This window comes from Elgaria multicarinata, chromosome 18 (assembly GCF_023053635.1).
Source record: "Elgaria multicarinata webbii isolate HBS135686 ecotype San Diego chromosome 18, rElgMul1.1.pri, whole genome shotgun sequence".
Lineage (NCBI taxonomy): Eukaryota > Metazoa > Chordata > Lepidosauria > Squamata > Anguidae > Elgaria > Elgaria multicarinata.
Genome location: NC_086188.1, coordinates 14,014,809 through 14,037,184, shown reverse-complemented (window position 1 = coordinate 14,037,184; position 22,376 = coordinate 14,014,809). Strand labels below are relative to the sequence as shown.

Here is a 22,376-nt window from a genome sequence, read left to right as displayed (position 1 = left end):
AGCACGCATGTATTGGATAGAGTTGCCTCGAGAAATGGCTCTCAGGACCAGGCACTTCTTTTAAAAAGGGGTCTTGCTGCTTGGGTCTCTTCCACACCATACTGATTGCATTCCCTACTGAACATACGAAGCCACCTTCTGAATTACTGGTCCAGCTGTGACTTAGCAGCTGCTCTCCAGGACCTTCGGTAGAGAGAAGTCTTGGTGCGCTCGCTAAGATCCTTTAAATTGAAGAGGGATGAGATGTGTTCTACTGCTGAGCTATGGGTCCTCCTGACGCTGTTTCTAATAATATTTTGAATAAAATAACTGTACCACAAGAGAGTTCCCACCTCTTGGTTACCATAAGAGTTTACCAATAAGTAAAGAGGGCAGGGGGAGAGAGAAGGAAGAAAGGAGAAGGGTATCTGTTGTTTTCAGGTGTCTAGAACTGTGGTGGGCAACCGCAGGAAGTCAAGGAACCTATATGCACCAGTTGCTGGGGAACATGGGTGGGAGGGTGCTGTTGCAGCATGTCCTGCTTTGTGGCTCCTGTAGAGGAAATCAAGCTGGGTGGTTCTTTTACCCATGCCCACAGGTATAGGAAAACGGCTCTATAAATCATTAGCTCTATAAATTATAAGTTCATGGCTTCCTGCGTAACCAAAGTATATTTTTAAGAATGCAACTACTTTCACAACTCAGAGCTGATGTTGAAATAATGTCACAAGACGGTGTCAACACTGGCAGTTTAGAGGGTAGAGTAAGATGTTTTCAAGGCAAGCTAACTGAAAAAGGAAGCAGATGGAGATTCGGTTGCTATAACTATTGCAATACCCATTTATGTATTGTTTTTCTAGTTAGAGAAGTACTTACACTCTGTACATGCCTAAATGCCTTGCTTCTCATTGGTTATTGTATTGCAGAACTGTATTATGATTGGTAGGAAGGTTCTGCCATTGTATCTGAGGGGAACTGACCCTATAAAAATGTTAGGAAAAGGAAAGGAACCTCTCATGCAAGCACAGAGTCATTACTGACTCTTGGAGGGACGCCAGCTTTCGCTGATGTTTTCTTGGCAGGCCTTATAGTGGGGTGGTTTGCCGTTGCCTTCCCCGGCCATTATTACCTTCCCCCCAGCTAACTGAGTACTCATTTTACCGACCTCGGGAGGATGGAAGGCTGAGTCGACCCGAGCCGGCTGCCTGAAACCAGCTTCCGCTGAGATCGAACTCAGGCCGTGGGGAGAGTTTCGGCTGCAGAAACTGCTGCTTTACCGCTCTGCGCCACACGAGGCTCTTTAAAAAAAATGTTAGCCTTTCTTGAAATTATTGGGCAGTTCCTCAGGTCTTCTGAGACTGTCACCTTGCAGCGCTGCTCGTAATAAACCTTCTAAAGTGAGAAAAATTGTGTCTTGAGAGTCTGTGACCACCACTCAGCGAACCACGGGGACCCGCCCTTTCGGGTCCCGCCACAGTCCCTAGTCGACAGCTGGTTGGACACTGTGTGGACAGGGTGCTGGACTAGATGGACCCTTGGTCTGATCCAGCAGGGCTCTTCTGATGTTCTTAGGTGCCATTTTTGCCCTCTGGCCATCTCCTGTGGGCTGCACTGGCTTGTGGGGGTGGAGGAGATTATGTATGTATGTATGTATGTATGTATTTATTTATTTAAGGATTTTTATGCCGCCATTCAGCCAAAAAAGGCTCTCATGGCGGCTTACAAAAGTATTTCTTGACAGTCCCTGCCCACAGGCTTACAATCTAAAAGACATGACACAAAAGGAAAGGGGATTGGGAGGGAGGAGGAGGAGGGGGGAAAGGAAAGCAAATTCAGGCACTACAATCTTAGTTGGAAAGTTCAGTAGTTACAGTTGGTAGCAGGAGGGAGGGGGCTCTCAGCTGGAGCTGGACCCAGGCACGGTGGAGAGGTGCCTGGCTGCTGCTTCCTCCCTCACTGGTGGCCTCTGCAGTGACAGTTGGTAGCAGGAGGGAGGGGGCTCTCAGCTGGAGCTGGACCCAGGCACGATGGAGAGGTGCCTGGCTGCTGCTTCCTCCCTCATGGTGGCCTCTGCAGTGACAGTTGGTAGCAGGAGGGAGGGGGCTCTCAGCTGGAGCTGGACCCAGGCACGGTGGAGAGGTGCCTGGCTGCTGCTTCCTCCCTCACTGGTGGCCTCTGCAGTGACAGTTGGTAGCAGGAGGGAGGGGGCTCTCAGCTGGAGCTGGACCCAGGCACGATGGAGAGGTGCCTGGCTGCTGCTTCCTCCCTCATGGTGGCCTCTGCAGTGACAGTTGGTAGCAGGAGGGAGGGGGCTCTCAGCTGGAGCTGGACCCAGGCACGGTGGAGAGGTGTATATAGGCACACACACATTTATAGATCATTGGTTTTCTGCTGAACTTTGATGCTAAACTGCTCCGTCGTGCTCAGGAGCACTAAAATGGACACATTTTGGTTGATTCCTCTTTTTTTTTGTTTTTAAGTTCATTTCGTGGGCAGTGGGGGCTGCATGTTGCCCATTCCTGCACTAGAGATTGCATGGCGGGGTGGTGGTGGTGGTGGTGGGCAGCTAAGGGAAAGTGAAACAGATCAACTCTCTGAAGGCAGTTCGCTCTTTTCAGCCAACCAAACTGAGTTACTTGCAGCAGGAGTGAATTTAGCCTCCCCAAATGGAGATAAAAGAGGAGCAACTTGAGTTCCCATCTGCAGATATATTTCTTTTCTTTTTTTTTTAATCTGCTGCTTGCTAATTGTCTACAGTCGCTAAGTGTCCTTGAGAAAGTCTCCATTTTGCAGCGCCGTATTGGCGTTTTCTAAGCCGTGGCGCGGGCGGGCGGCTGGGTGGGTGGAATGAGAGAGAAAGAGAGAGGTGGCTTTGCATTGTTTTGAAACGGCGGCGCACAGGCAGAAGCGGTACTGTCACTTTAAGCCGCTCGTCTCAGACACGTAACCATAGAAAGGCTGGGTTGTATACAGCATTGATTGGGGAGTGAGGTAACCACAAACATCGCAGTCTCAAATGAAAAGGAATCCAAGGTCTGACCCAGAAAACAAGCATCGTAACCGCTGCGCAAAGTGTTATTGATAAACACACGCCTGCCAGATTGAGTTCTCTGATGTCAGGCCATAAGCAGCAGAGAAAGGAGAGATGAGAGCTGGCTCTCTCAGCCCGCAGCTCAAGTTGCTATCAATCAATCTCTTCGGTTGGTTGAATGGGGAGCAGGGTAGAATCACAGATGAGATGAAACAGACATTCAAGGCTATTATTAATATTATTATTATTATTATTGCGCCCTCAATGCAATCCACCTTGCAACAGAGTGTTTATAATGCTGTTTCTTTTTTATGCATGTTAATTCAGTAAAACCTGAAATTGCCCATGGATTAGCATTGAGTCTGAGCTGTTGTTCCTCCCAGTGTTTTTTTGTGTTTTTTAAATGGGCTTATATTTTTAACATATTGAAGCAATCGAACTGGGAGGATGTCAGTGTCTCACATGTTGATCAGCTTGCTTCTATGTGCAACGCTGGGCGGTATCCAACTGCGTCATTCTGCGCGTGCGAATGATGTTGCCGTAGCGGAAGCTAAGTTCCGAACTGCGCGCAAGTGGAGAATCCGTCAACAGTTACGTTTGTGCAAGCGCCATTTGCACAACTGGTGCTGGTTGCGCAACTGGTTGTGCAAGTGTAATGCACAAGTGCTTGCACAGTGGAAAGATTTGTCGGAGCTCTGCTGGTGCTATTTGAGTTTGCGGAATGGCACCGCTGGACTCTGGCCAAAACTTAGAAGGTTTCATCCCATCTTTGGTTTGTATTATTATTATTATTATTATTATTATTATTATTATTATTATTATTATTTATTTATTTATTTATTTATATAGCACCATCAATGTACATGGTGCTGTACAGAGTAAAACAGTAAATAGCAAGACTCTGCTGCATAGGCTTACAATCTAATAAAATCATAGTAAAACAATAAGGAGGGGAAGAGAATGCAAACAGGCAAAGGGTAGGGTAAGCAGGCACAGGGTAGGGTAAAACTAACAGTATAAAGTCTGCACAACATCAAGTTTTAAAAGCTTTAGGAAAAAGAAAAGTTTTTAGTTGAGCTTTAAAAGCTGCGATTGAACTTGTAGTTCTCAAATGTTCTGGAAGAGCGTTCCAGGCGTAAGGGGCAGCGGAAGAAAATGGACGAAGCCGAGCAAGGGAAGTAGAGGCCCTTGGGCAGGTGAGAAACATGGCATCAGAGGAGCAAAGAGCATGAGCGGGGCAATAGTGTGAGATGAGAGAGGAGAGATAGGAAGGAGCTAGACCGTGAAAAGCTTTGAAGGTTAACAGGAGAAGTTTATATTGGATTCTGAAGTGAATTGGAAGTATATTGTATTGGAGTATATATTTCCCATGCCCATTCCCACATTAGAAATGACTCTTTTTTTAGTGCACTTCCATAAATAAGCTTGATTCCTCTCCGCGCGCCCCCTTCCCCGCTCAACCACACACACACACACACACACTCAACTTCTCATTGACAGGTCTCCTTTATCAGCAAGAAAATAAGCCCAGATGACCTCATCACCACTTCAGAGAGGTCAGGTTACAAAATGTAGGAGGGGATAGAATTGCCCGAAGTGGCAAGTGTATTAATTCCTTGCTGCCCTCATGAAGGGAGCTTGGCAGGTGAATCAGCCGACAGTAATGCAAGCTGTGCTCTTTGCTCCAGCTCCACTTCTTCTTTGCTTGGCCCGGCCATTGGTCAGCTGTTTGCATCCAGCATGCTCTCAGCATCATACATTATCCAGTTCCCCAAATCTACAATGGATCACTTCATAGGTTGACCCCAGATTTTGTTGCAGAATTGTACTCTGGGATGGGGGAGCGGCCGAGCGTTAGCATTTAAAGAGCTCCCCTACAGCAGCATCCTTCTCCAACCTGATCCCTTCCAGGTGTGTTTGACTATACGTTTCCCAGCTGGCCATGGTTTAGGACTGCTCCGTTGGCTCTGGTGGACCTACCAACATCCCTAGACCACTTTATTTATACACCTGTCTTTAGGCCATGGAAGCTCATGCTAAGATTTGTGGTGCTGCAGCTTATTCTGTTACTTGTCCAGGTGGTCTCTGCCCACTCTTTGCCGTATGACCTTCAATGATGGTTTTGTGTTCAGGTTCTGAGATGATCTGTTATAACAAATAGGTTTCCGCCTAATGGCTAACCTAAACAAGGGCCAGCTTCAAGGGTAGGCATGGCTGAGGGCCCATACCCAACAGGGCCCCACTGAAAATGGCCCCCTGGAATTGTTCCTCCTCTTCACCATTGCAGCCTGCTTGTTCACCTGTCTCTCACTTTGGCCCAGGCAATGGTAGTGATGAGAAGGAAGCCTAGTTTGCTCCCTGGCTTTCTTGTCTTCATCACGGCAATGATGAGGAAGTGGATGAAGAACAATTGCAGCTTGTGACAATGGTGGTGAGAAGGCATCGGTTAGGCCTCACCTTGAGTATTGCGTCCAGTTCTGGGCACCACACTTCAAGAAGGATGCGGACAAGCTGGAGCATGTTCAGAGGAAGGCAACTAGGATGATCAGGGGTCTGGAAAAGTCTTCCCTATGAGGAGAGACTGAAAAAACTGGGCATGTTTAGTCTGGAGAAGAGAAGATTGAGGGGAGAGATGATAGTACTCTTCAAATACTTGAAAGGTTGTCACACAGAGGAGGGTTAGGATCTCTTCTCGATCCTCCCAGAGTGCAGGACACGGAATAATGGGCGCAAGTTACAGGTAGCCAGATTCCAGCTGGACATCAAGAAAAACTTCCTGACTGTTAGAGCAGTATGACAATGGAACTGATGACCTAGGGAGGTTGTGGGCTCTTCAAAAGGCAGCGGGACAGCCATCTGTCATGTGTGCTTTAAAGTGGATTCCTGCATTGAGCAAAGGGTTGGACTCAATGGCCTGATAGGCTCCTTCCAACTCTACTACTCTATGATTCTATCTATGATTCTATGAAGGTAGATTCACTGATTGAGGGGATCTATTAAGGGTAACTTGCCCGAAGGCCCTCAAAAACCTGAAGCTAGTACTGACCTCAACCCAACTTTCCTGCAATTTTGAGTCATTGTTTCCTTTCCTGGACAGTTTCTCTCTTCCTGCTTCAGTCCTTTTAAACATTTCTGAATTGTTGTCTTCTATTCTTTCTGTCCACCCCAACTCCACCCTCAAGCTCCCTCTGATTTCCCCCCCCCCCTTGGTCACACCTACTAAGTTCCTTAAGTCCTGTGAGGTAGGATTCTCCTACAAGACCCCCCATCTATTCTGTTCTGATTAATCTTTTTCTCCCCCCCCCCCCGCACACTCCGGAAGGAGGCTGACAGGTATGGAAATCAAGGAGTTGCTCGCCAATGGCAGAAATTTTGACTTTATGGCTTGTCGGATCTTGGCTTTTCCAGCTGACAAGTGTCCAAAGTCCCATGTGCCTTCCCAGTCAACCAAGGAGCAACTAGCCTGTTTGCCCTGGGCAGAATATCCCCCCTGGTCTTCTGCCTGTAAGACGCTTTTTGTCGAAGGTAGTTCTTTGCCAGCACTGGTGCTGTGGACGGAAGGACCGAAGGCTCTTCTTAATGGCTTATTTTTGTGTGTGTTTGTCAGCTTGCCTGCGTAACTTGCAGTTTTACTTTGCACGAACGCTAATTAGACAGCCATCAACATTGGGGGCCAAAGGCTTTGCTAACAATGCAACAGTGATAGCTGAGTCTTTAATTGGCAGAGTATAATTGTCATTAGGCAATGATAAGGACATCTGGGGCTCTGGAGAGAGATTGATTTTGGCGTAGCTGCTCGCGGTTTCCACAGCTTTCCAGTGTAATCCCCCCCCCCCCCCGGTTCTTGTTTTGCTTTTGCTTTGTTTCGCTTTTTTGGGTATCCGGGAAGTTGCCAGCCTCTTCAGCACCTCTTTGCTGGGATAGCACCCAGCTCCTTTCCGCCTCTCTCAGAGCCTGCCTGGCTGCAGGGTGGCCTTTGTTTTGGCCCTCTTCCTTCCTCAAGTCTGTGAAATGGGCCGAAGGAATCATAGAATCATAGAATAGCAGAGTTGGAAGGGGCCTACAAGGCCATAGAGTCCAACCCCCTGCTCAATGCAGGAATCCACCCTAAAGCATCCCTGACAGATGGTTGTCCAGCTGCCTCTTGAAGTCCTCTAGTGTGGGAGAGCCCACAACCTCCCTAGGGAACTGATTCCATTGTCGTACTGCTCTAACAGTCAGGAAGTTTTTCCTGATGTCCAGCTGGAACCTGGCTTCCTTTAACTTGAGCCCGTTATTCCGTGTCCTGCACTCTGGGAGGATCGAGAAGAGATCCTGGCCCTCCTCTGTGTGTCCACCTTTTAAATATTTGAAGAGTGCTGCGGAAGCGGAGCCGTAAGATGTTGCTCGTAACCAGAGGCTGTGCCATGTCCCTTCAGAAGAGATCCGGAATTGTACCTCCTGCCATTTTCGATTTCATTTAAAAGCAGCCGTGTCCCTGGGAGCATTTTGGAGTGGATGGGGGCTGAGGTTATGCTCCCCACTTCCCCACTCTGACTAAAATAGGAAAGCACCCCCACACAGAGTGAAACATGGAGACTTCAGGAAGCTCTGATCCCAGATCTCCTGCATCGACCCTCTTCTGACAACACGCTAAGCAACGGTGGTTAAGCATTTTGAGCTAAACAGTATTATTTTATTTATTATTACATTTTTATACTGCCCATCGACCGAAGCTCTCTGGGCAGTGCACAACCCAAAACCATAAAATATAACAAGTACAAATTTAAAACATTAAAAAGTTAAAAAGGCAATATAAAACCAGCTACATTAAAAACCAGGGAAAGCCTGTGCAAAAAGGTATGTCTTCAGGAGGCATTTAAAAGATGCTACATTTCCCGCCTCCCAAACTGCACGAGGGAGGGTCTTCCAGTGGGTGGGTGCCACCACAGAGAAGGCCCGCCGCCAAGGTTCTTCATGGCGGAAATCTGTTCGTCTTGGAATGGCCAGTAGGGCCTCCTCTGAGAATCGTAGTTGTCGTCTGGGTGTATATAAGGAAAGGCGGTCTGCTAGGTGTCCTGGTCCCAAGTTGTTTAGGGCTTTGTAAACTTAACTCTCTCTCTCTCTCTCTCTCTCTCTCTGAATTTAAGACAGCTTTAAAGACTAGCTTTTTCCAGCAGGCCTACCCAGATGAATGTGAAACCAAGAATTTTTAAGATGTGTTGATTTGCTGTACTAATGTTGTTCCCCGCCTCGATCCAAAGGGAGAGGCGGGTAAGAAATAATTTTAATACTATTATTATTTGTAGGATAACAACATAACCTTAGTTTTTTTTTTTAAATTTTATTTATTAAACTCCATTTAACAAAACAGTTTTTAAAAAAGTTAAAAATATATATAAAAACTTACAAGTCAGACAGCGTTTCTAATAAATACAGAAACACGATTTCTGTAGTTGCCGAACCGAGCTTGTTTCCTTCAATTTACTGTGGTCAGAGGAAGATTTGTTAAACCAGAGTTGGATGCCACATCTGTACCATTGATGTAATTGAGAAAAGGAGACCATATTTCATTGAATGGGTCATAGCTAAGTTGGCCCGACGAGACTCTGCGATGGTAGGTTAATTTTTCAGAGCTTTTACTTACATAGGGCTTTTACTTACATATGTGGTGGGAGTGTAAGGCCCTGAAGCAGTTCTGGGAAACTATCTTCAATATAATTTCTAAGGCCACTGATCAGATAATCTTCCCAGAACCAAGCCTGGCCCTGCTGTCCCTGCCCAACGCTCTAAACCCCTCCCTTACCCATAAAGAATTGGTATTTATCCTCCTTACGGCAGCTCGTTTAGAAATCGCCGAACACTGGAAGGATCCGAAGGGCCCTACACTCACTGGATGGAAAGGGAAAGTGTGGGATATAGCCTGCTCTGAAAAAACAACATAACCTTAGTGTGTCATGTGAACCATGATTTAGCATGTCATGTGAACCATTCCTAACCACGGTGGCTTCATAACCATAGTTCCACCATGCTCACTAACCATTTGCGGCCTAACCATGGCTTAGCATGTTGTCTAAACAGGCCCAACATGTGTAGTTTGGCCCTAAGATGACAGTGACGCCTTTGTTAGAGAAGGATGTTGAATCCCAAAGAAACCAAGAAGCTGAATTGGGTATCTTTCTGGATGCCAAGAAGGTTGGGAAGTTCTTAAGGAAGAAGGCAGTGGGGTAAACAGTTTAGTTCCAGCGGTCCTGGCAGGGTCTCGTGTGCAGGGTCCTGGCTCCTCCCCAAGTCCTGCTTTGCATGCACGTACGACAGCAGAAAAACTGGAAGAGCCACATTAATGAATGAATGAATTAGATTTATATACCGCCCAATTGAAAAATGCCCTTGGGGTGATTTACGATCATAAACAGCTTAGGATCTGTGTCTCCTCTCTTCTCATATGTATCGGTTCAGACCCTTAAGTCATCTTTAGAGGTCTTCTTCCTGGTACACTCACTAAAGGAAGCTAGACGGGTGACTAAAAGAGAAGAGGGTCTTCTCAGTGGTGGCACTGCACTTATGGGATGAACTCCCTAAAGAGGTTCACCTGGCACCTACATAGTTTTCTTTCCAGTGCCGGGCAAAGATTTCTTTTCTCCCAGCTATTTTAGAGACCTGCTTCTAGATATATATTTTTAATGGCTGTTTTATTGATTCCTGTCCTGTTTGTTGCTTTGCATTGGCTGATACTTTATTCTTTTAAGCATTTGCATTGGATCTTATGTTTATAACCGTTTCTATGGCATTTTAGGCTTTTAAGTGTTTGTAGTCCTCCCCAAGAGCATTGGTCATTGGGTGGATTAGCAATATATTAAATAAATAAATGCAAAAAAAACCACACGAAATGATAAAATAACAACTGTAACAATAAATACAAAAATGAAAATATCAACATAATAAACTATTAAAACATTCAGTTTATTAAAGAACCAGCAGTAAAGTTAATAATTGAAGCATGAGATTAAAAATGAAATGCTTGCTAAAAGGTGAAGGTCTTAACCTGGCATCTAAATGCATACAGAGAGGCCGCCAGGTAGATCTCCCTGGGGAGGGCATTCCATACACAGGGCGAGGGCAGGGCATTCAGAGAAGACTCCTTCCCTTATAGCCATCCATTGCACCATTGTGGTGACGGTGGCAGCCGGAGAAGAGCCTCCAAGGATTATTTTAACAACCAGGCAGGAATCTGGACATGTTCTGGCTTTGGGCCATAGAAGCTTCTGCCGTCTTTGGATTGCTCTACCACCTTTCATTGTCGCATCAAGCATGGAGAATTGCAAGAGGATGTGAGAGCCAGTATGGTGTAGCGGTTGGACTGGAACTCGGGAGATCCGGGTTCTAGTCCCCTCGTCGGAAAAAGTAGGACATAAACGTAACTGATTTTTTCCCCCTGTGGAATTTCCTGCTCAAAGTGCTTCGATTAGCTTCTTCTTTACTTCCATTCTGCCAGCGGTCGAATGCTTTTCTTTTTTAATTGGATGCTTTAAAAAGGGGGTTGGATAAATTCCTGGAGGAGAAGTCTATCACTGGCTACTAGTCCTGATGGCTACGTGCCACCTCCAGTATCCGAGAAAGTAAGCCCGTATATACCAGTTGCTGGGGAACATGGATGGGTGGGTGCTCTTGCACTGTGTCTTGCTTGTGGGTTCTTGGTGGACAGCTGGTTGTCCACTGTGTGAACAGAATGCTGGACTAGATAGACCCTTGGTCTGACCCAGCAGGGCTCTTCTGATGTTCTTCTTACATTCAGCAAGCCCTTGATTTTGTTGCTATCTAAGTTATTATACATTTGCTTTGGCTCTCTGGAAACTTTTTGCTGCTTTTGTTTTTTTCATGTGTTTCTGTATTACCTCCATTTTCAATGGGATTTTGTGGTTGCCTTGTTCTGTTTTCAAATGATATTTGTTTTGCTTGTACTCTATCGTGAGCCGCTTTGCGAAGGCTTGGGCCTTGAAGAGCGGGAGAATAAGTGTCTATAAGGATTTAGAACAAAGAGGTATTCATGTTCCAATATTTGAGTACTTACAAATAAGGAATTGCATGAATAGAATTTCTACGGCCAATAACATGCATAGACCCTTAATTGAGTTTGAAAAAATTATAATAATTACTTGGGATTCATGAAAGAGATTGGTATCAAAAGGCCAGACCTTTCAAGAAGCAAGTACTAGTAGATAGGCAGGTCAGAGCCATTTTCATGAGCTGGAAAATACTGAAATGAGCGCCCATATTTGTCTCGTAGGTAATTCAATGTGTGTGGATGCGAAAGAGCATTTAATTCATCTTTACAAGACTGTAGGTGTAGGTTTAGCATATTTATGGTGAAATGTAGTTGTAACTTATTTTCAGATGAGAGAGAAATTTAATATTTACGATTTAAAAACAAATCCAATCCAATTTACATGTTTCAAAATATGCTTTAAAATATATGTATGTCAAAAATTGATTTTTAGCCACCCTGTCCCACAGTGATTTTGAAGCCCCTATTCAGGAGACAATCCTGCTCCTTCATGGAGGTGCTGGGACCCACTTAAGAGAAGTCACTCCCTGTCCTCTGAAGCAGGGATGGGGAGTCTTTTCTATACCAAGGGTCTCACTCATTTTCTGCACAGCCCTCTTGGTGCTGCTTGCCAGAGGTGGATGAGACCAAAAAGCATTGGGCGTAGGGTGGGGAAAACTAGAGGTGGGCGTGCGCAAAACAAAGATAGTAAATGTGACTTTGGCCCCACTTATCTCCTGTTCTCTCCCACTCCCCCTCTTCTCTTCTTCCCCTTCTCCCTCTCTTTTCCTACCCTCAGCCTTTATTTCCTTTATGTGCCCTGAGATAGGGGCTGCCTCATTCCCAGGACACAGAGAGGAATCTGGCAATGCAGGAAGGGACTGATTTATTCCGGCCAGATTGCTGCGGAAAAGCAATTTCATAAGGAGTACTCTGATGGATCAGACCGAGGGTGCTAGTCCAGCATCCAGTTCACACAGTGACCAACCAGCTGTTGACTTAGAGACCAACAAACCAGGACATGGTGCAAGAGCACCCTCCCACCCATGTTCCCCTGCAACTGGTGCACACAGGCTTACTTCCTCAGATATTGGAGGTAGCACATAGCAATCAGGGCTAACAACCATTGATTGCCTTCGCCTCCAGGAATTTATCCAACCCCCTTTTAAAGCCATCCCAATTGGTGGCCGTCATTGCATCTTGTGGAAGTGAATTCCATAATTTTACTCTGTGCTGTGTGAAGAAGTCCTTCCTTTTATTTGTCCTGAATCTCCCACCAATCAGCTACATGGGATATGATCCCACTGGGTTCTAGTATTATGAGAGAGGGAGAAAAAATAAGTGAGGGCGTGTGGCTGGGTGAGGAGAAGGGGTGACTGGACAGATAGCCTGCTGCCACGCCTCAGAGGCCCCTCACCATAGTGCTGCCCACCCCCCACCATTGCCCACCCCTGCCGAAGTCCCAGATCCGCCCATCAGCCACCAAAGCTTCCCAGCCATTGCCGCCTGCGCCCCTACCACCCCGCCTACCGCTGCCAAGGTTGACTGCCCATTCACTTGCCTGCCACGCTTGCTGCCACCGAAGCCCTGTTGCAGTGGCCTGGCACCTGCCCCCCACCCCCGTCCGCCCAACTGCTACCCACGGCGGCAAATCCCCCTCCTCATCTGGCCAACCCTGCTAAACAAGGTGCGGCGGCAGCCAGCCCAGCCCAGCGCAGGTCTTCGTGCAACTTTAAAAAGTTTATTTCGCTTATGTTTTGTGTAGCAGCGATCTGCACCAATTTGGCTTGCGGCGTTGGTCAGTGAGGACACTGGAGGAACTTAAAGACTATCCTGTGCTGCGATTGTGGTGTTTCCTCCCCGCCCCTCCACCTTCCCCAAGGCAGCATCTCATTTGTTCAGATTGCTGTAAGTTCTCAAAATGAAAGTTTAAAAAGAGAGAGAGAGAGAGAATTAAATGGGGCACTGTGGGGCCAGCAGGCTAGACCATGGCATTTCTTGGATGGGCAAAGAGGAGGTGGCAGCAGGTATACAGTAACAGCTGCTGCAGCTTCAGATTGGGGTTCCGGGACAGGAACGGGCTCTTCTGAGCCCTCGGCAGCGGCCTGCCCATGCTGAGCCCTGACTTGGGGGTGCTGAGGTTACCCACCACTGCTTTTAAGCCATTGCTTCCTCGTTCTCTTCTTAGTGGAAATCAGGAGAGAAAAATATACCTCCCTCTCTATTTCTTGATATCCTTTATGGCTGTCATCTTCCACACTCTTAACCACCTTCTCTCTAAAAAGTAAACATCCCTGGCTTTGTTCTCCTTTGGCCTTTTGTCATAATATTAGGATGCTCTGTAAACACCAAGAATCTTTTGGCACCTTCAACGACTAACAGATTAATTACGACATAAGCTTTCTTGGACAAGAGCCCACTAGGTCAGATGCATCAAGCGTTATCCGCAATTAATAAATCTGTATATAAAAAATGAGGGGTATTTTTTTTTGGGGGGGGGGAGGAAGTAAACAGTGGGCCCCAAGGTCATGAAATTCAGGTGTATATTGTAACATTAGTACAGTGGCTGTAGAAAACAGCGTTCATTGTCAATAGCAGTCTACATAATTTTGCTATGCCGATACATTGCCCAAACTGGGTGGTTCTGATTGTGTCCTAAGTTAATATAACCAAACTTGCCATTATATTCTAGCCCCGCCTTCTCCTTGCTAGTGACTTCCAGATGTTGAAGACTTCAACTCCCATCACACACATATCCCGGCAGCACTCATTAGCAATAGCAGTCTTATCTGGTGTTGCTATGCTCATACAACCCCCATACTGGGAGGTTCTGATTGAGTCCTAAGCTAACATAACTAAACTTGCCATCATATTCTAGCCCCATCTTCCTCTTGCAAGTGTCTTCCAGATGTTGAGGACTTCAACTCCCATCACACACATACCCTGGCAGCACTCATTAGCAATAGCTGTCTATATAATTTTGTTATGCAGATACATAGCCCATGCTGGGAGGTTCTGACTGAGTCCTAAGGTGTCATAATCAAACTTTCCATTATATTCTAGTCCTGTGCTCTCCAGATATTGTGGACTTCAACTCCCAATGTGTCAGCAATGCTGGGAATTTTAGTATAAAACATCTGGAAGGCACCAGGGCAGGATGGGCAGAACCTGCAGTGAAAGGTTGCAACGTGGGCTGAATGTTTTGGATGAAATTACCCTCTGTTCCCCACCATCACCACCCAAAGATTTCTTGTACTTCTTTGATCCTCTGGGTTCCCCAGAGTCTGCATTCCCTCTTGTCTACTTCCCTCTTGTCTACATAAAAACTGCCACTCTGAGAATGAATTCGGTGTTAATGTATGGGATGCACAGACTAACATCCATGAGTTGAGATTTCACTTCGTCGCTGCATGCTCTCAGGTGGGGGCAGGACTGCAGAATCCGCCTTTAAATAGCGAACGTTGCCAGAATAGGATGTGCTCCGTTCCGTTCCTTTCTACTCTAGATAAGGCCCTGGTTAGGCCTCATCTAGAGTATTGCGTCCAGTTCTGGGCTCCACAATTCAAGAAGGATGTAGACAAGCTGGAGCGTGTTCAGAGGAGGGCAACCAGGATGATCAGGGGTCTGGAAACAAAGCTCTATGAAGAGAGACTGAAAGAACTGGGGATGTTTAGCCTAGAGAAGAGAAGATTGAGGGGAGACATGATAGCACTCTTCAAATACTTAAAAGGTTGTCACACAGAGGAGGGCCAGGATCTTTTCTCGATCCTCCCAGAGTGCAGGACACGGAATAACGGGCTCAAGTTAAAGGAAGCCAGATTCCGGATGGACATCAGGAAAAACTTCCTGACTGTTAGAGCAGTACGACAATGGAATCAGTTACCTATGGAGGTTGTGGGCTCTCCCACACTAGAGTCTTTCAAGAGGCAGCTGGACAACCATCTGTCAGGGATGCTTTAGGGTGGATTCCTCCTGCATTGAGCAGGGGGTTGGACTCGATGGCCTTGTAGGCCCCTTCCAACTCTGCTATTCTATGATTCTATGATCACAGAGAGACGGGCCCGTGGAGGTAGTGGGAAAGAAGCGGGCGGTGTATTCCTGGGCACTATGAATCATGGGTGAACTGAAGAAAAGGAGAGCATGTCCTCCTGAGTTTCCTTGGCTGGTGCACCTCCTGCTGTTTTGGTTCGTTTGAGCGCAGCCGCTGGAACGAGTAAAGCAGGAGTGTCCAGCCTCTGCCAGCCCAAGGTCCAAATTCCATTTTGGGAGAGCTCTCGGGGCCCGCATCCCAGTGCTGGGTGGGGCCGAAGAAGAAGGAGCACCAGCATATTTTAGCTCAAAGTGGGCTTTTGCTAAGGCCGGAATAGAAGGTTCCGTTGCGGTTCTTTGGTGCTGGTTTTCTTGCCTTTTTTGATGCCTCCATTGCTGCAATGAACGTTCATGTTTCTGTTATTGTATATCGATGCAGGGTTTTATTGCTTGATGCACTTTTAATAGGATCACAAGTGGCCCCTTTGGTGTTAGCGGTGGGATACGTGAACTAGAGCAAAGTCATTTTACATGAAACAAATAGAGTTTGTTTGGTGAAACGGTTCTGGGTAGGGGTGTGCTCCGCTCTGTTACGGATCTCTGGATCCAAAGCAGAGCGGGCCGATCCGAACCTCCGAAGCCCGGTTCCGGAGCAAAGCGGAGGAGGTCTGGATAGGCTTGAAGCGGTTCGGGGGCCCTGTGCACAGCCCTAGTTCTGGGGCGAGAAACCTCTTTCAGCCTGAGGGATGGATTCAAGTTCGGTTAAGCTTTTTTGGGGGAAAGCTACGTTTCAGTGATGGGCGTGGCCAAAAGCAATGGGGTGCAGCCCCAAATACCAGCCTATTGTAGCTTAGAGCTGGTCCTTCCAGTAAGCCTTTGCCGGCGTTTCAACTATTGAGAATGTGGCGGGGGGGGGTGGGGGTGGAGGGCGGAAACAGCACAAAAATAGGAAGATGCCACCCAGACTTCGCGGGGGGAACCCTGGAGGGTCAGATTTGGACCTGAATTTCTGCACCCCAGGAGTAAAGCAAGAGAGTGCCCCCCTCATTTGCAAAGGGGCCGTGTTAGGGTGGCCACTTATAAATCAACCCCCCAAAGAGGGAAGGCATCACACACACACCCAAGGGAGGGCACAAAAGGACACCGATTTACATAGAACCTGCATATGCTAATTTATACCTGCAAATGCAAATTTAGAAATGTTTACGCTATGAAATAAATGAATAATTTAAATAGAAATGCAGGCGCATCTTGCCGCAGTGTGGAATTCTCTGAGCAGGTAACCTGTGTGCCTTTACTCCATCTGCCGTTGAGGGGCAGCTCCAAGCTCTTCGGTCCATATCTGTAAACCCGACTTGGCAGCCTTTCAAATAGAGGACGCCTTCAGAATAGAGGGCAGTCCTCCGGCCACCCTTCAAAGAGAGGATCGCCCTCTGTAAAGCAGGGCTCATGGCCATCCTACGCCTTATTCATGTCAGGGGGTGGAGAATGGTGGATAGAACCCAAATGTCTCCCTCCGCTTGTCTCCCGGCTTCCGTCGACTCCTGTGGCCTTTGGTACCAACGTTCTGCATCCCTCCTTCCCCAGGTACACGTCAGGGGACGTGAAGCTGTGGGACACCCGCACCTGGGACTACACAGCCCCCATCTTGGAAGCCGAGCACGGCTTGGCAGAGCCTGGCCCCCGGCCACACGCCTCCTTTGTGAGGATCAACAGCTCGCTGGCAGTGACGGCGTATGAGGATGGTAAGTTGACAGCAACTCTTTCCTAATAGTGTGTGTGTGTGTGTGTGTGTGTGTGTGTGTGTGTGAATGAGAGAGAGAGAGAGAGAGAGAGTGCATGTGTGTGTTTTCAAGCTTCTTGAAAACGCAGCAGCTGTGCCCAGCTTTGTGTGTATGCTTGTGAGAGCGTCTCTAATCCTCTCGGTACACACGCACACACACACGTGCGCTCACACTTGCTTTTATGTGGAATAGCTGGCCAATCACCCTGTGTGAATTAGGAGGCCTTGGATTGCGTTGCCCATTAAAACGGCTGTTTTAATTCCTCCTGGAGCCGCCGCTTGGGGGTAACGGTGCCAGCTTGCTACCCAGCCAAACCCGTCTTGAGAAAACAACTTGTTTCGGCCGGGTGTGGGTTCCCCCCTCCCTCCTTGAGATGCGCGGGAGGCAGGCTTGCAAGACAAAGAATAAACCGGATACTGTTTGATGAATGCAAATCCCACACCTTCTGTCTCTTCTCTTCTCCCTCCTCACCCCACCCCCCGCTTCCTGTGCCGTTCCCCGGCATGCAGAAAATATTCAGCAAAATCAAGGATGCAGATGCACGGAACTGCTTTGCTCGTGTGGATAGCAAGGGAAAAGTCTGGTCTGCAAAAGAGACGCGTGTGTCTGGCGTAGGAGCCGAGTCCTTTATTATCCAGGCGACACATAGACGACAAAAGAGCCCTGCCCTCTTTTGTGGAGTGATCAGATACAAAAGAGGGCAGGGCTCCTGCAGCCTTAACTGTTGTGTTGAAGAGGGAATTTCACCAGGGGCTGCATGCATACCAATGGCACCTGCTGAAATTCCCTTTTCTACCCAACTGTTAAAGATACAGGAGCCCTGTCCTCCTTTCCATATGGTCACCCTTGATAAGGCCCATGGGGAGAGGGGTTCCCCATCAGCCTTAGGCCCAGGTGGGGAAAATCCTTATGTCTGACCAGCAGCTGACTGGAGACAGGTGCTTTCCTCTGCTTAGCAGGGAAGGAGGCTCATTTTTCACCACTTAATAGGGGAAAGTACTGATTGGAGATAAGAGCTTTTCCCTCTGGGGCACGGGGGTGGTGTGGTGGGGGTGGCATAGGGAAGGAGCTGCTGAGTGATTCAGTTCTGCTTCCTTCTGAGCCTTGTCCTGCTTACTTCCAAGTAGACAGAGGCTTGCTCTTCTTACTTTTGAGTAGATGTGATGCTTGTGCTTATTTCTCAGTAGACCTGCAGAGCCTGGGCCTTTGGGATGCTGGTTGAAAGCGCTGCTGAGTGATTCAGGCCTACTTACTTCTGAGTAGACATGCCAAGGCTGGGCCTTTGGGATGCTGGTTGAAAGGGCTGCTGAGTGATTCAGGCTGACTTACTTCTGAGTAGACTTGCAGAGGCTTAGCCCTTGGGATGCTGTTTGAAAGCACTGCTGAGTGATTCAGGCCGACTTACTTCTGAGTCGACTTGCAGAGGCTTAGCCCTTGGGATGCTGTTTGAAAGCACTGCTGAGTGATTCAGGCCGACTTCTGAGTAGACTTGCAGAGGCTTAGCCCTTGGGATGCTGTTTGAAAGCACTGCTGAGTGATTCAGGCCAACTTACTTCTGAGTAGACTTGCAGAGGCTTAGCCCTTGGGATGCTGTTTGAAAGCACTGCTGAGTGATTCAGGCTGACTTACTTCTGAGTAGACTTGCAGAGGCCTGTCCTGTTTATTTGTGATTAGACATGCTGCTTCTCTTTACTTTTGAGTAGGAATGCTTCCTACTAGAAATTGGTAACAGTGGAATGGTGTGTGTGTGGGGGAGAGATTTTTCAGCCCTGCGCACTTTTGCCTTTGCCCACCGTCGGAGCGTGGCCACTGAGACCTTCTCCGAAATTAAATTTGGCCTTGGACCCAAAACAGGTTCATCACCTCGGCCTACGAAATAGGAAAATGACGCAAATGCGACAGAGGTATCCCGATGCCTTGAATCTATAAAAATACACTTCGCTCAGCACTTGTCTAGTGCCCGACAACACACCAAGACTGCTCCAGGGGAGAGCATTTTTGCAGGTGATTTCACCTATAATCTTCCCCATCCATTTCAGTGGAGAAAGTATCAATGCACAGGCACCCCTTGATTCTATATCCTCCATCGAAAGGAATGGAGGCATCCCCATGTGCAGGAACTCTGCACCGAGCAGCCCAGTTCACCTACAGTACTCTAAATTGGGAAGCTGGAATCCAGGGGCCGTAAAACATGCAATATTAGGGTGACCCTATGAAAAGGAGGGCTGGGTTCCTGTATTTGTTAACAGCTGAAAAGAAAAGGGGATTTCAGCAGGTGTCATTTGTATGCATGCAGCGCCTGGTGAAATTCTCTTTGCATCACAACAGTGAAAGCTGCAGGAGCCCTGCTTAGTGTGACCAGATACAAAAGAGGGCAGGGCTCCTGCAGCTTCCACTGTTGTGACGAGGACGGAATTTCACCAGGTTCTGCATGCATACCAATGACACCTGCTTGAATTCCCTTTTCTATCCAACTGTTAAAGATACAGGAGCCCTGTCCTCCTTTCCATGTGGTCACCCTCAATAAGGACCATGTGAGGGGGTTCCCCCATCAGCCTTAGGTCCTCTTCCCATGGGCCCACCCCCTTTCTGTATCAGCACCCTATGCGGTATCCTTCCATCCCCCATTAAAAAAATAAAGATACTTAAGAAGAACCCTCGGTGAATATATTAGCAGTGCAGCAGAAAATATCCAAAACAATTCTTGCTGACTATTTCCTAAGTGATTACAAGGCCTTTATTTAGTATGTTTTCTCGGCTGTCTCTCCCCCCCCTCTTTTTTTTTTTTTTTGCTTTCTGGGGTGTGTGTGACCAACGCAGAGAAGCCATCTGGTTGCATTAGCACCATCAGCCTCCTCTGTTGAATCCATCCTTAGCAAATTCGTTGACACAACACCGCTTCCTCCCCGTTCAGCAGAGCTCAAGCAGCGATGCCCTTGGCAACCAATCTCCATAGAGGAGCCGGCAGGCAGCTCCTGCTCCTTCAATGCCTGCCTCGTCGTCCTCACTGTCTCCGCCAGCTTAGCAAAGAGTCCCGTGGTTCAGCCCAGCAATTGCGTCCCTTGCTTCCACCCTGTACATGTAGCGCTGAAGATATATGATCGATAGTGCAGCCATGGCTCTGAACCTTTCGGGGAATCTGCATGCGATGGAGACGACCCTCCGTTCTCCCCCCCCCTCTCTTTTTGTGTGTGAGCAATCATTGTGTTTGGGGGGAAATCAGTCCTTGTAGCAGCAATTATAATGTTCCATCTGTGAACACAGCAGCTTACAGTAGGGCTGTGCACGGACCGCTTCGTGGCTCGATCTGGAACTTTCTGATCAGGCCCAAACTGCTTCGGGTCAATCCGACCCTCCTCTGCTCGGCGGAGCGAGATCCGGAGGGGCAGATTGAGATTTCCCCCCCTTCCCTACTTACTTGCCTCCGCGGTGGGCGGCAGAGGCAGGTAAGTGGGGAAGGGGGGACAAAATGGGGGCTGAATAAGCCCCCCTCCCCTCTGCCCCCTAACCTGGCTCCGCCACTGTCGCCACACAGACTGCAGTGGTGGAGCCAGGTAAGCCCCCTCCCCTCCACTTACCTGCCTCCGTCGTGGTCTGGTGCAGACTTCAACTGAGGCCCAGGCCTCAAAGCAGAAGCAGGCCTGCTTCCGCTTTGAGGCCTGGGCCTCAGTTGAAGACTGCACTGGACCGCGACGGAAACAGGTAAGCCTCCCCTCCCCCTGCTCCCTTACCTGGCTCTGCCACCGTCGCTGCATGGACTGTGGTGCTTGTGCCAGGTAAGCCCCCCCCCCTTACCTTCATTCAGAGCTGTGGATGGAGGCAAACCGCTTTGCCTCGATCCGCAGCTTCCCCGACCCGATTCGGATCCGCCTTTGGCGGAGGCGGATCGGTTCGCTCCGCTCCAGATTCGCGATCCGAATCGGAGCGGAGCACAGCCCTAGCTTACAGTGCATCATAAGCAAGAGGCAGGTCTCTGCCTGGAGGAACATACAATCTAAATTTCAGTAGTAGATGGCACAGCGTGGTGGGGTGGGGTGGGGTGGAGGAAAGGAATTTACTTAAGCGATTTTTATTCTTTCCTTCAAATATATATTTGGAGAGTCTGTAACTCCGGGGCGGAACACTGACCATTGCTATTGCATGCAGATGTTCTCTGGCATCTGCTAGAAAAACTCCTGCCTGAAACCCTGAAGAGCTGCTTCCGACCAGTGTTGACAATACTGGTCTAGATGGTCTGACTCAATATTAGGGGACTTCCTATCTGCCGGTGAGATGCGAATTCTTTATGGTTGCACTGTACTTTGCAGCCTAATCCTTGCACGAGACTGCAAGGCTAAGGGCGCAATCCTATGCGTGCTTAGACAGAAATAAGTTCCCTGAAGAGCTGTTGCCGACCAGTGTCGACAATACTGGGCTAGATGGATTAAGGGTCTGACAGTGTAAGGCATCTCCTTGTTTGTTTATTTATTACATTTTGATTCTGCTCAGTAGCTGAAGCTTCCTAGGTTCATGGATAAAGAGAGAGAGAGAGAGAGCGGCAAGGCAGCTGGACAAACACAAAATACAATTGATAAAAAGAGATCAGTGATAGAAATGAAATGAACAGGTTTTTTTTTTAAAAAAAAAAAACAGCAGAGAAAAGCAGCATAAGATTAAATCCATCAAGGATGAAGCATTCATTAAAATGTCTGGGAGAAAGAAGAGGGTTTTATTCTTTTTATGGGGAATGTTCATTGCACGTAAGCAGTAGAACACCTTTGCTTGTAGAAGGTCCAAGGTTCCATCCCTTGACATCCCCAGGTGCGACTGGGAAATCCTCATGTCTGAAATCCGGAATAGCCGTTCCCAGTCAGTGGATAAGGCTAAATGGGAGTTGTAGGCCAGACCAACTGGAGGTTGCCTACCCAGCGTACCAGTGTGTCTGAGGGCATACAATATAATCCCGTCAAATGGTTCCATGCTGTTACTAATTTTATATATCTGTTGCCAGGGCCAACCTTAAAATCTTCTTTCTTCCCTGAACAGTCCCAAACATGAGCCTTGTTCCTAGGGCAAGTGCTCCAAAGTTCTCATGATCTCAGTTGTCCCTTTCAATAGCTTTATGATCTCCTTCAAAGGATAAGGCAGTGTGCAAAAAATTCCAGGTCCCATCAGTTTACAAAAGGGATCTAAAAGACCTCAGCCCAGAAACTTGGAAAGCAGAGCAGATGATGTCCTGACTAGAACAGCCATGTGTTTTTCACAAGTGCCCAAACTATGAGAGAAAACGCTTGCGTTCCCTGTGACTCAACAAGTTAAGCGGTCCATTGTGGTCCGACTGAAGACAAGGAAGCTATGGATTCAGGTCTCTTCCGCCGCTCCATCCCTCCTTTGCTCTTGCAGAGAGAGTCGTGAGGGTCTGTGCTATTTGAACTCACATCTCCTTCCTAACTTCCTAGCCTCCCATCAGCTGCAGGCAGAGAGAAAGAGATGGGAACTCTACCGGGGCACACCGGCTCCTCCTTGCCTGCCTTCCGTCTACACCTGGGAG

At 47.9% G+C, this 22,376-nt stretch overlaps 1 protein-coding gene across 1 annotated transcript in view; it reads left to right on the top strand.

The window, feature by feature from the left end:
- FBXW8 (F-box and WD repeat domain containing 8) overlaps nt 1-22,376 on the top strand; it is a 99,523-nt gene that overhangs the window by 32,051 nt on the left and 45,096 nt on the right. The window contains exon 5 of the mRNA XM_063144037.1: nt 16,650-16,807. Coding sequence (XP_063000107.1) covers nt 16,650-16,807 — 158 coding nt within the window. The remainder of the gene's footprint in view (nt 1-16,649; nt 16,808-22,376) is intronic.